Source organism: Oncorhynchus clarkii, chromosome 32 (genome assembly GCF_045791955.1).
Source record: "Oncorhynchus clarkii lewisi isolate Uvic-CL-2024 chromosome 32, UVic_Ocla_1.0, whole genome shotgun sequence".
NCBI classification, from domain to species: domain Eukaryota; kingdom Metazoa; phylum Chordata; class Actinopteri; order Salmoniformes; family Salmonidae; genus Oncorhynchus; species Oncorhynchus clarkii.
In genome coordinates, this window is record NC_092178.1 from 8,153,311 (window position 1) to 8,165,920 (window position 12,610).

General features: G+C 47.4%; 1 protein-coding gene across 1 annotated transcript; it reads right to left on the bottom strand.

Annotated features, from left to right (window-relative positions):
* Positions 1 to 2,280: 2,280 nt before the first annotated feature.
* On the bottom strand, positions 2,281 to 12,031 carry LOC139392102 (SH3 domain-binding protein 5-like). Its single transcript, XM_071139821.1, has 6 exons — positions 11,697 to 12,031; positions 10,970 to 11,032; positions 10,405 to 10,533; positions 7,487 to 7,648; positions 3,601 to 3,774; positions 2,281 to 3,315 (listed from the first exon to the last, which is right to left on the bottom strand). Exons 1-6 carry the CDS (start codon positions 11,946 to 11,948, stop codon positions 2,485 to 2,487), a joined length of 1,611 nt encoding a protein of 536 aa, XP_070995922.1. The 5' UTR covers positions 11,949 to 12,031; the 3' UTR covers positions 2,281 to 2,484.
* Between the last annotated feature and the right edge of the window lie 579 nt (positions 12,032 to 12,610).

Consider the following 12,610-nt stretch of genomic DNA (forward strand, 5'->3'; position numbering starts at 1 on the left):
AGTTCGAATCCCCGAGCTGACAAGGTACAAATCTGTCTTTCTGCCCCTGAACAAGGCAGTTAAACCCACTAGGCCGTCATTGTGAAATAAGAATGTGTTCTTAACTGACTTACCTAGTTAAATAAAAGGTTAAAAAAAAACAAATTTAAAAAATGTAGTTCTGTCCTTTAGCTGTTCTACTGTCTATTGATGTTCTGTGTTGGACCCCAGGAAGAACAGCGGCTGCTTTTGCAACAGCTAATGAGGATCCTAATGAAATACCAAAATACCAGTTAATGTTTAAACAGTGTTAACTACGGTAAAACACTGGCAAACTATTTCAAATCTAAAACAAAAAACTTCACCAAAATAGTCTCACTATTCAAGGAAGACAGTTAAGAAATGTAATAATAAATGGTTTAGAATTTAGATTTCTTGATTACTAAAAAATGTCATCATCGACGACCGGGGGTTATTTGCGCGTTAAACTCTTACAGAATATCTTACAATTTAGACGGCACTTAAAATGCATTTCAGTCAAATTAAAATCTTATTTTAGAAGTTCGTCAAAAACTGTTCTTTATAGCGTATACAATACTAAAGGAGTTTATTAGAACCATTTCCCACCATGCAGTGTAACATCTTGGAAAGGTCCCAAATGGCCCTGGTAAAAAGCAGTTCACTACATATGGAATAGGGTGTAATATTGGACGCAACCCCAGGCTAGCTGACATTTCTTCCTGACAGAAAACAGGGATTGTGAAAAGGTCAGAGAGAGAAACACTGTGGAAGTGTTAGATCAATGCGAGTGAAGGACACATTCTCTACATTCTCGTGTCTGAGGAGTCGTTGATCCTCTAGCTGCTGGGAACATTTCCAGAACATTCTACTGGGAGGTAAAAACAATACAACTGGTCTACAAACTAAATAAAATGTTTGTTTAAATTAACTTCTTATCCGAAGGTGTTTAAAATACAATAATCATATTCCTGTTTGTATTTCTACTCAAGAGGGAGAGAGAGCAGTATCGCTTGCATTAACACCTTTAATGCCACGGACGAGCAACAACAAAAAACTATTATGTGGTAATTCAATCAATATGGAAAAAGGTATTCATTCAGGGACTAAAGTCAATATAAAAATAACATTCCTAAAATAAGCTTTGCTGCGTAAATTTCTCCTGCATGTGAAACGGTCAATAGAGTAAGTGTACGTTGTGTAAGTTATGTGGTCTCTGTATCTACATTCATCAGCATTGTGTTTAGACGAGCCTCAGTGGATTTGTCATGCGTTGGCAGTCTCAGGTCACTGATATCTTTACTGTGTTGCACAATAGACGGAGCAGAGTGAGAGAACTACAATTCCCACAGGGACCTAGTTTAAAATCACCTAACACTTCCTCTTCTCGCTTTCTCACGTTGTTATTCATGATGCACCAGCCACCCTCCTCCCTGCTACTCCCCTCTGCAGTGTCACAATGATGCAGGCAGCGTCACAAGGATGCAGGCAGCGTCACAATGATGCAGGCAGCGTCACAAGGATGCAGGCAGCGCCACAAGGATGCAGGCAGCGTCACAATGATGCAGGCAGCGTCACAAGGATGCAGGCAGCGTCACAAGGATGCAGGCAGCGTCACAAGGATGCAGGCAGCGTCACAAGGATGCAGGCAGCGTCACAAGGATGCAGGCAGCGTCACAAGGATGCAGGCAGCGTCACAAGGATGCAGGCAGCGTCACAAGGATGCAGGCAGCGTCACAATGATGCAGGCAGCGTCACAAGGATGCAGGCAGCGTCACAAGGATGCAGGCAGCGTCACAAGGATGCAGGCAGCGTCACAATGATGCAGGCAGCGTCACAAGGATGCAGGCAGCGCCATAAGGATGCAGGCAGCGTCACAATGATGCAGGCAGCGTCACAAGGATGCAGGCAGCGTCACAAGGATGCAGGCAGCGTCACAATGATGCAGGCAGCGTCACAAGGATGCAGGCAGCGTCACAAGGATGCAGGCAGCGTCACAAGGATGCAGGCAGCGTCACAAGGATGCAGGCAGCGTCACAATGATGCAGGCAGCGTCACAAGGATGCAGGCAGCGTCACAAGGATGCAGGCAGCGTCACAAGGATGCAGGCAGCGTCACAAGGATGCAGGCAGCGTCACAATGATGCAGGCAGCGTCACAATGATGCAGGCAGCGTCACAAGGATGCAGGCAGCGTCACAATGATGCAGGCAGCGTCACAATGATGCAGGCAGCGTCACAAGGATGCAGGCAGCATCACAATGATGCAGGCAGCGTCACAATGATGCAGGCAGCGTTCCAAATGACACCCCATTAACGACGGGGGGCTCTGGTCAAATGTAGTGCACTATATAGGGAATAGGGTGCTTCTACAGTCTCCATATCTTTTCTATGATGTTGACCTTCTGATCTCATTCCCTTATTTGATCACTCATCATCATCATCATCATCATCATCATCACTCACCAGCCCATTCTATTCTTCTGGACTCACAAACTCACACTTCTGTGGTGCTGCTTGACAAAGCTCTCCTGTCTCTCTCTCCGTATCGCCCCCCTCACCTCCTCCAATCTATCCTGCCTTGGAGTGGGGATGACAACGTCCCTCAGAACTCTCTCCTCTGCCCTGGGGTTCCCATCTCGGATCTCAGCTATCAAGGACCTCTCCCTCTCCTTTCCCATCAGGCTGCTCACGTCCCTCACAACTCTCTCCTCTGCCCTGGGGTTCCCGTCTCGGTTCTCAGCTATCAAGGACATCTCCCTCTCCTTTCCCATCAGGCTGCTCACAACTCTCTCCTCTGCCCTGGGGTTCCCGTCTCGGTCTCTGTTCTCAGCCATAAAGGACTGGTCCCTCTCCCTCTCCGAGTCCTCTCCCATCAGGCTGCTCACGTCACTCAGATCCCCCAGGTGCTCCACCGAGTCACACTTCTCCAGATCCGAGGCGATGGTCTGGAGGCTGATGTCAGACATGGAGTCTGACCCTGCCTCCCCCCTCTTCCTGTGACCCCAGCCCTGCTCTCTGTGTCTCTCCACCCACTGCCTGGTCTTCTCTCCATCAGCCCAGTCCTTCTCATCCAAGCCTGCTCCTCCGCCACAGGCTCCTCCAACCTGAACCCCGACCGCAGCTTTGACCTCAGCCTCCGCCCCCACTGGGGAGCTCCGCCCACCGCAGGCTACGGGGTGGGCCCTGGTGGCTCGGACACGCCCCCTCTGAGCATGGATCTGCTCGCTTATTTGCTCCAGGTTGCGCAGGGCGACGGAGTAGCGCATCTTCACCTTTGCGACACGTTCTTCCAGCTGCACCACATTCGCCTTGTGCTCCTGTCAGAAAAGAAAAACAGACAGTAAGCTGCTTATGCCCTGGTCATTGAAATCAATGGGAGTGTCTCACGCTGTGCAAAAGCTAAACGTACGTGTCCAATGTAGAAGGCCATGTGTTGCTGAAAACATGTCAGATCTGGCCAAGCGGGAGCATGTCCATCCGGACGAGAACGGTTGTAGCACTAAACCTTGAGGGACGCCGTAGCTAATAGTGGACTCGGTTCTTTAGATATAGATATAGACTCCTGTCCTATGGGCAATTCTGTCTGAGACGAGGCTACTCACCTCTAGTATGTGGTTGAACTGAGCCTTGAGCTCAAAGTAAGGTTTGGACTTGACGATGACCCTCTTCAGGGATTTCTGGAGGGTCTGGACACGTTGCTCTGCCTCCTGGCACAGCTGAGTGACCCGCTGGTGCTCCCTCTCACTCCGCAGCCGCTCCTCCTCTGCCTCGTTCACCTGGGAAACACAAGCACGCACACACACACACACACACACACACAATCAGCGGCCGTCGGTCATGCCCTTGGACATCAAGCCGCCCTGAGCCAGCCTCACTCTGTAGGTGCCTCTTTCCACATCACCAGAATCAACACACTGGCACTTTTACAAGGAGAAAAGTCAACCAAGAGTAGGATACCTTATTTTACCTCACACATACAGCGCATTCGGAAAGTATTCAGACCCTTTGACTTTTCCCACATTTTGTTAAGTTACAGCCTTATTCTATAAGTGATTCAATTGTTTTTTTTCCGCCCTCCTCATCAATCTACACACAATATCCCATAATGACATCACAATATCCCATAATGACATCACAATATCCCATAATGACAAAGCAAAGTGTTTTAGAAATATTCTAACTGAAATATTACATTTACATAAGTATTCAGACCCTTCACCTCAGAACTTGATTGAAGCACCTTTGGCAGCGATTACAGCCTCGAGTCTTCTTGGGTACGACGCTACAATCTTGGCACACCTGTATTTGAGGAGATTCTCCCATTCTTCTCTGCAGATCCTCTCAAGCTCTGTCAGGTTGGATGGCGAGTGTCGCTGCACAGCGGGTTTAAGTCCGGCCTCTGGCTAGGCCACTCAAGGACATTCAGAGACTTGTCCCAAAGCCACTCCTGTGTTGTCTTGGCTGTGAGGTCCTGAGCGATCTGGAGCAGGTTTTCATCAAGGATCTCTCTGTACTTTGCTCCATTCATCTTTACCTCGACCTCGATCCTGACTAGTGTCCCAGTCCCTGCCGCTGAAAAACATCCCCACAGCATGATGCTGCCACCACCATGCTTCACCATAGGGATGGTACCACCACCATGCTTCACCGTAGGGATGGTACCAGGTTTCTTCCAGATGTGACGCTTGTCATTCAGGCCAAAGAGTTCAATCTTGGTTTCATCAGACCAGAGAATCTAGTTTCTCATTGTCAGAGTCCTTTAGGTGCCTTTTGGCAAACTCCAAGCGGGCTGTCATGTACCTTTTACTGAGAAGTGGCTTCTGTCGGGACACTCTACCATAAAGGCCTGATTGGTGGTGTGCTGCAGAGATGGTTGTCCGTCTGGAAGGTTCTCCCATCTCCACAGAGTAACCATAGGGTTCTTGGTCAACTCCCTGACCAAGACCCTTCTCCCCCGATTGCTCAGTTTGGCCAGACGGCCAGATCTAGGAAGAGTCTTGGTGGATCCAAACTTCTTCCATTTAAGTATGATGGAGGCCACTGTGTTCTTGGGGACCTTCAATGCTGCAGAAATGTTTTGGCACCCTTCCCCAGATCTGTGCCTCGACACAATCCTGTCTCGGAGCTCTAAGGACAATTCCTTCGACCTCATGGCTTGATTTTTGCTCTGACATGCACTGTCAACTGTGGGACCTTTATATAGACAGGTTGTGTGCCTTTGCAAATCATGTCATATCAATTTATTTTACCACAGGTGGACTCCAATCAAGTTGCAGAAACATCTCAAGGATCATCAATGGAAACAGAATGCTCCTGAGCTCAATTTACAGTCTCATAGCAAAAGGGTCTGAATACTTATGTAAATAAAGTATCTGTTTATTTTATTTGTACACATTCTAAAAACCTGTTTTTCCTTTGTCATTATTGGGTATTGTGTTTAGATTGATGAAGAAAATTGTCATTTCTCTCAATTTTAGAATAAGGCTGTAACTTAACAAAATGTGTTAAAAGGCAAGTCGTCTGAATCCTCTGTATCAGTCACACCTACCCTCTGAACAGAACAGCATTAAGCCATCAACATCACAACCAACTGTTAGGTTGACGCTTGGTGATGATAATACCTGGGTGAGAGTCCCCGCTCTTCAGTCTCACATATACATGCTAAGTGCACTGTGGCTCACTTGAGTCACTTCCATAGCAGGATAGAACAGCGGAGCTCCCATTGCATGAGAATGAGGACATCCAACCTCCAATTAATTCTCATTGATTAAGCACAGAGAGCGCTCGTCTCCCTGCGCCACGCTGGCCGTCTCAGGCTGCATAATAAATAGCTGATGTGGCCATCTGACACGGACCCAAATTGTGCTCTACTCCCTATATAGTGCACTACTACCCTATGGGCCCTGGTCAAAAGTAGTGTACTGTGCAGCGAATAGGGAGCCATTTGGGATGTAGCGTTAAACCTCCGCTCCAGACTGATGAGGGGGCTTATAATGCTTTCACATTTCCATTGGACCTTATTCAAGTACAATCTTGTGGGTGAAGAGATTGATAGTTCTCACAGGACCCCTCCACTATTATTCACTGTCTACTACAGATATAGCTTTAGCCACTAGTAGGCTAGTGATTGTCCTCTCCCCCGTCTCTCCCTGTGCCTTGGAGAACCCCCTCCTCTCCCCCGTCTCTCCCTGTGCCTTGGAGAACCCCCTCCTCTCCCCTGTCTCTCCCTGTGCCTTGGAGAACCCCCTCCTCTCCCCTGTCTCTTCCTGTGCCTTGGAGAAGCCCCTCCTCTCCCCTGTCTCTTCCTGTGCCTTGGAGAACCCCCTCCTCTCCCCTGTCTCTTCCTGTGCCTTGGAGAACCCCCTCCTCTCCCCTGTCTCTTCCTGTGCCTTGGATGACCCCCTCCTCTCCCCTGTCTCTCCCTGTGCCTTGGAGAACCCCCTCCTCTCCCCTGTCTCTTCCTGTGCCTTGGATGACCCCCTCCTCTCCCCTGTCTCTCCCTGTGCCTTGGAGAACCCCCTCCTCTCCCCTGTCTCTCCCTGTGCCTTGGATGACCCCCTCCTCTCCCCTGTCTCTTCCTGTGCCTTGGATGACCCCCTCCTCTCCCCTGTCTCTTCCTGTGCCTTGGATGACCCCCTCCTCTTCCTCGTCTCTCCCTGTGCCTTGGAGAACCCCCTCCTCTCCCATGTCTCTTCCTGTGCCTTGGATGACCCCCTCCTCTCCCCTGTCTCTTCCTGTGCCTTGGATGACCCCCTCCTCTCCCCTGTCTCTTCCTGTGCCTTGGATGACCCCCTCCTCTTCCTCGTCTCTCCCTGTGCCTTGGAGAACCCCCTCCTCTCCCCTGTCTCTTCCTGTGCCTTGGATGACCCCCTCCTCTTCCTCGTCTCTCCCTGTGCCTTGGAGAACCCCCTCCTCTCCCCTGTCTCTTCCTGTGCCTTGGAGAACCCCCTCCTCTCCCCTGTCTCTTCCTGTGCCTTGGATGACCCCCTCCTCTTCCTCGTCTCTCCCTGTGCCTTGGATGACCCCCTCCTCTTCCTCGTCTCTCCCTGTGCCTTGGAGAACCCCCTCCTCTCCCCTGTCTCTCCCTGTGCCTTGGAGAACCCCCTCCTCTCCCCTGTCTCTTCCTGTGCCTTGGATGACCCCCTCCTCTCCCCTGTCTCTTCCTGTGCCTTGGATGACCCCCTCCTCTCCCCTGTCTCTTCCTGTGCCTTGGAGAACCCCCTCCTCTCCCCTGTCTCTCCCTGTGCCTTGGATGACCCCCTCCTCTCCCCTGTCTCTCCCTGTGCCTTGGATGACCCCCTCCTCTCCCCTGTCTCTCCCTGTGCCTTGGATGACCCCCTCCTCTCCCCTGTCTCTCCCTGTGCCTTGGATGACCCCCTCCTCTCCCCTGTCTCTTCCTGTGCCTTGGATGACCCCCGCCTCTCCCCTGTCTCTTCCTGTGCCTTGGAGGACCCCTCCTCTTCCTCATCTCTCTCCCTCTGTCAGTACCTTGGAGGTGGCGTGGTTGAGCATCTCCTGCCAGGTGGGGTCCAGAGTGTTCCTGTCTGCCAGGAGCCCCTGCTCTGCCACGTACACCATCTCCCTGGCAGCCGTATGCATGGAGACGGCTCTCTCGTACCGCAACGCTGCCTTCTGAGTCTCCTGCTGGGCCTATGAAAACAACAACCAATCATAGTTCAGTAAAGAACACCACACAACCAATCATAGTTCAGTAAAGAACACCACACAACCAATCATACGACGAACCAATCACTAAGGGGCGAATCCCATCGACATCCATCCATGACTAAGTGAAAATCGGATTTAAAATGGAAGTCAGGATTAGCCTCTAAAATCAAGAGCTAGACAGACGGTGGAGGGGACACTGAGGAAAACAGGAAGTCTCCCCATCACCAGCTATAAAACAAGATGGCAGCAACAGCTACAAATCACAGAGAAGTGAAACATAAAAATAGCTGATCCTGATTGTATTCTAGTCATATGCCAGTTGGTGAATTATGTCAAAGCCAGAGAGGGGAAAGATTTTTTTCCATGTTGGTTTAGGGAGAAGGTGAGACAAAGTATGCATCCCAAATGGCACCCTATTCCCTATATAGTGCACTACTTTTGACCAGAACCAGGGTGCCATTTGGGGCCCAAGCCAAGGTGACTCAGAATCACAGGGCAGGATAGAGCAGTCTCCTGAGATAGGCTGTAGCAGCAGGAGGGGGCGGGGCCCGGATGGACGCACAAGGTTGAGCAAAGTTTATGGTTGTCAGGTGAAGATTGATGACGGCCTCACTTTAAACACCAGTTATCATTTTTGTGACACAGTTCCCTTGACGGTCTGTCTCGCTCAATAGCAGTCAGACGCGTGGCAGGCGAACCAAGCAACTGTGTTATGGACAGAATAATAAAATCACAAAAGGTGCTTAGTTGTCTCCTGAATAGACATCCACGTACGTAACACCTGGAGTATCAGTCAAAAGTTCGGATACACCTACTCAGTCAAGGGTTTTTCTTTATTTTTTACATTGTAGAATTATAGTGAAGACAACAAATATGAAATAACACATATGGAATCATGTAGTAACCAAAATGTTTAGCAAATCTAAATATATTTTATATTTGAGATTCTTCAAAGTTGCAGGTCATCTGATGCAGCACTCCATCACTCTCCTTCTTGGTCAAATTGCCCTGACACAGCCTGGAAGTGTGTTTTGGGTTATTGTCCTGTTGAAAAACAAATGGTAGTCCCTCTAAGCCCAAACCAGATGGGATGGAGTATCGCTGCAGAATTCTGTGGTAACCATGCTGGTTAAGTGTGCCTTGAATTCTAAATAAATCACCAACAGTGTCACCAGCAAAGCACCATCACACCTCCTCCTCCATGCTTCATGGTGGGAACAACATATGTGGAGATCATCCATTCACCTACTCGGCGTCTCAAAAACATGGAAGACGGAACCAAGAATCTGGACTCATCAGACCAAAGGACAGATTTCCACCAGTCAAATGTCCATTGCTTGTGTTTCTTGGCCTCAAGAAAGCCTCTTCTTATTGGTGTCCTTTAGTAGTGGTTTCTTTGCGGCATTTATTTGGGCTGTAATGTCTGAGGCTGGTAACTCTGATGAACGTATCCTCTGCAGCAGAGGTAACTCTGGGTCTTCCTTTCCTGTGGCGGTCCTCATGAGAGCCAGTTTCATCATAGCGCTTGTTTTTGCTACTACACTTGAAGAAACTTTCAAAGTTATTGAAATTTAGGGAGGGTTTGGCCGGTAGGGAGATCCTTGTCTCATCGCGCACCAGCGACTCCTGTGGCGGGCCAGGCGCAGTGCGCGCTAACCAAGGTTGCCAGGTGCACGATGTTTCCTCCGACACATGCGGCTGGCTTCCGGGTTGGGTGCGCGCTGTGTTAAGAAGCAGTGCGGCTTGGTTGGGTTGTGTATCGGAGGACGCATGACTTTCAACCTTCGTCTCTCCCGAGCCCGTACGGGAGTTGTAGCGATGAGACAAGATAGTAGCTACTAAAACAATTGGATACTACGAAATTGGGGAGAAAAAGGGGTAAAAAATAAATAGAAATGAAGCTGGTTAAGAGAATGCCAAGAGTGTGCAAAGCTGTCATCAAGGCCAAGGGTGGCTACAACTATATCAAAATATTGTTTTATTTGTTTAACACTTTTTTGGTTACCATGTGTGTTATTTCATCGTTTTGATGTTATCGTTTTGCTATTATTCTACAATGTAGAAAAAAGTACAAATAAAGAGTACAAACTTTTGACTGGTACTTGTATTATTTACCTTTATTTAACTAGGCAAGTAGTTAAGAACAAATTATTATTTTCAATGACAGCCTAGGAACAGTGTTCAGAACAACAGCTTGTCAGCTCGGGGATTTGAACTTGCAACCTTCCGGTTACTAGTCCAACGCTCTAACCACTAGGCTACCCTGCCGCCCCTATATACCTAGGAAATTAGACCACCCAGCTTCTTTCTACTTTTCTCATCTACATTTTCATTGGCCGTGAGGTTGGTTGTGGCTAACCAGGTCAAATTTCCCAGCCATTATTTGCTTAATTGGTTTTCAATTAGATCCCTAACGGTTATCCTAACAGTTTGGAATTACCCTTCACAACGCTGATTAAACATGACAGTCACACGCGTGCCAGTTTTCACCACATTTTTTTTTTAATGTAATCAATAAGGATGATTTATTAGGCGGCTCCCTTGTATTACGCCCAAAATAACAATTTAGGAGGTTAAATTCATATTAGCATCTTAAGGAAAATGCTTTTTACACATTTATGCGTGTGGAAAAAGATTTGTAAATGTAGGATGACAGAAGCTGGCTGACTAGTATGACAAAATATAAATTTAAAGATAATATTAAAATTCAGTCAGACGTAAAACAGAAACACACCAACCTCTTTGGTTAGTCTGCGGGCTTCGTAGTAGGGCCTGGCCTTCTCGATGCAGGTGCCTAGCTGGGAGCCCTGAGCATTGAGCTTCCTGGCTGAGTCAGTGAGGATCCTCCTGTAGCTGGACCTAGCATCCTGAAGAGGAGAGAGACATTCACCAGTTAACCTCACAGCTCAGTACTGTAAATGATATGCTAAATTATATATCACACACTAATAACATCCTCAATAGAGCTCTTTGCAATAGACTTTGACACAAGGGAAGAAAGTCATCTCCTCCACACTCTGACCTCTCTACTCAATAACAGTATGTTGGGGAAGGACCTTGTGGCTAAATGAGGCCTGACATTCTCTATGTCAACATCAACAAAGAGCAGGTAGGCTACGCACCAAAAGAAAACATATAAAGTGTAGCGCTAGCGTTTAGGCCTCGGGCCGATCAGTCAAACAGACACCGTGTTGGGTAGCGTGGCTGATACAAACACTGTTCTGGGACATACAGGCCTAGTCTCTTGGGACACATTACATTTGATTCTGGGTGACCAGGCTAGGTGACAAAGAGCTCACTCACATCCAGTTGCAGCTCCAGCTTATTGATCTCATCACTGGCCTGATTTAGGTGCTCTAGCTCCTCCTGAGAGAGAGAGAGAACGAGAGAGAGAGAACGAGAGAGAGAGAGAGAGAGAACGCGAGATCATTACAACACGGCATATAGACATGACATTTGAAATGTCTTTATTATTTTGTGAGTGTAATGTTTACTGTTAATTTTATATTGTTTATTTCACTTTTGTTTATGATATCTATTTCACTTGCTTTGGCAATGTAAACATATGTTTCCCATGCCAATAAAGCCCCTTAAAATGAAATTGAATTAATTGTAAAGAGAGAAAGAGTGGGAGGGAGGGCAAGAATAGGAAGAGGTTTAGTATTGGCCCTGGTCTTCATCACAGTAAGCGAGTAGGAAAAGGTTTCATATTTGGCTTAGCCTGGGCATAAATTGAATTACAATAAGTATGAAAGGAATCCCTGTGAAATTAATTTGCAATGCAGATGTGGGTTTAAATTGCATAACTAGGCTAAATAATGCAAGCATCTGTCATACTGACATTTCATTTCCCTATTGTTATTAATTGAGCTATATTGACTGGGATGAGTATGCGCTTGTCAAGCAGCCTACAGTACATGTAACCAGTATGAAGCATGGATTTGCAATAAAACAAGTCAGATACTGTACAGGCTGCTGTACTGTCTCTCTAACGGGTACTTTCAATACAACATTTTAACATAAAACGTACCTGAATTCTAGGGTCCAATTCCTCTTCATATTTGTCTTCATCAGTATCCTCAATCTTTTTCCCAGTAACAGCATCATCCTTACATTCTGCTTTCATCTTGTCCAAAGTGTTTTCGTTGCCTCCGTCTCCTCCTCCTTTCAGGATACAGTTGTCCCCATCCTCAGCCTCTTCGCCGGGGGTCTCCTCGCGTAGGCCCGCCATTTCGGGACCCCCAGAGCCGGATGGACTTTCACGCGAACTCCCTGGTTCCATTTGTGGCCCGCTGTGTTTTGGGGGTTTGCTCGACAAAAGATGAAATGTAAATTTATACAAGTCATATAAATGTTTAAATACGTGCTATGTGCACCACATGTTGGAAATCCACGTTTGCAATCAGCACCTAATACCTATCAAAACTAGCAGCTATGTTATATGTTGTTTGCTAACTAAATGCTGTAATCAAGCCATTGCTTTCCTTGGCAGGCTAACTAGCTAAGGTTAAGCTAGCTGCTAGTTCGCTGAACTTGCAGGTACATACATATAAGCTAGCTAGCTCAAGCTGTAGCTCTCATTTACGCCAGATAACGTCATCATATTATCTGTGGTGCAGCGTTGAACCAGTAAAATTACTGTAGCTTTCGACAAACCGGTCCTTCTGCCTTGTCATGACATGTCAATTTGAGGCTTGGTGCCTCCCCATCCCATCTCTTCCCTGCTCTGTGTTGGCAGCCCTTCTTGAGGTGTGAAATGTATAATCCGTGACACATTTTGAAATGGTTCCATTGATGTTTGATTTAATCAAATTACACGGCATTTTAAAAAAACAAATAAAACATTGAGAACATCAAATGCATTTCATAGTATCAGCCCTGCATGTTAAATCCCCACATTTAAATGCATGGCTCTTTCCTCTACAATGAAATACATTCAACTTC

Coding starts and splice junctions, on each gene's coding strand:
- LOC139392102 (XM_071139821.1), bottom strand. CDS start 11,948: ATGGAACCAGGGAGTTCGCGTGAAAGTCCATCCGGCTCTGGGGGTCCC. Junction 11,033..11,696: donor AATTGGACCCTAGAATTCAG/GTACGTTTTATG, acceptor TCTCTCTCTCAG/GAGGAGCTAGAGCACCTAAA. Junction 3,316..3,600: donor AGTTCAACCACATACTAGAG/GTGAGTAGCCTC, acceptor CTTTTCTGACAG/GAGCACAAGGCGAATGTGGT.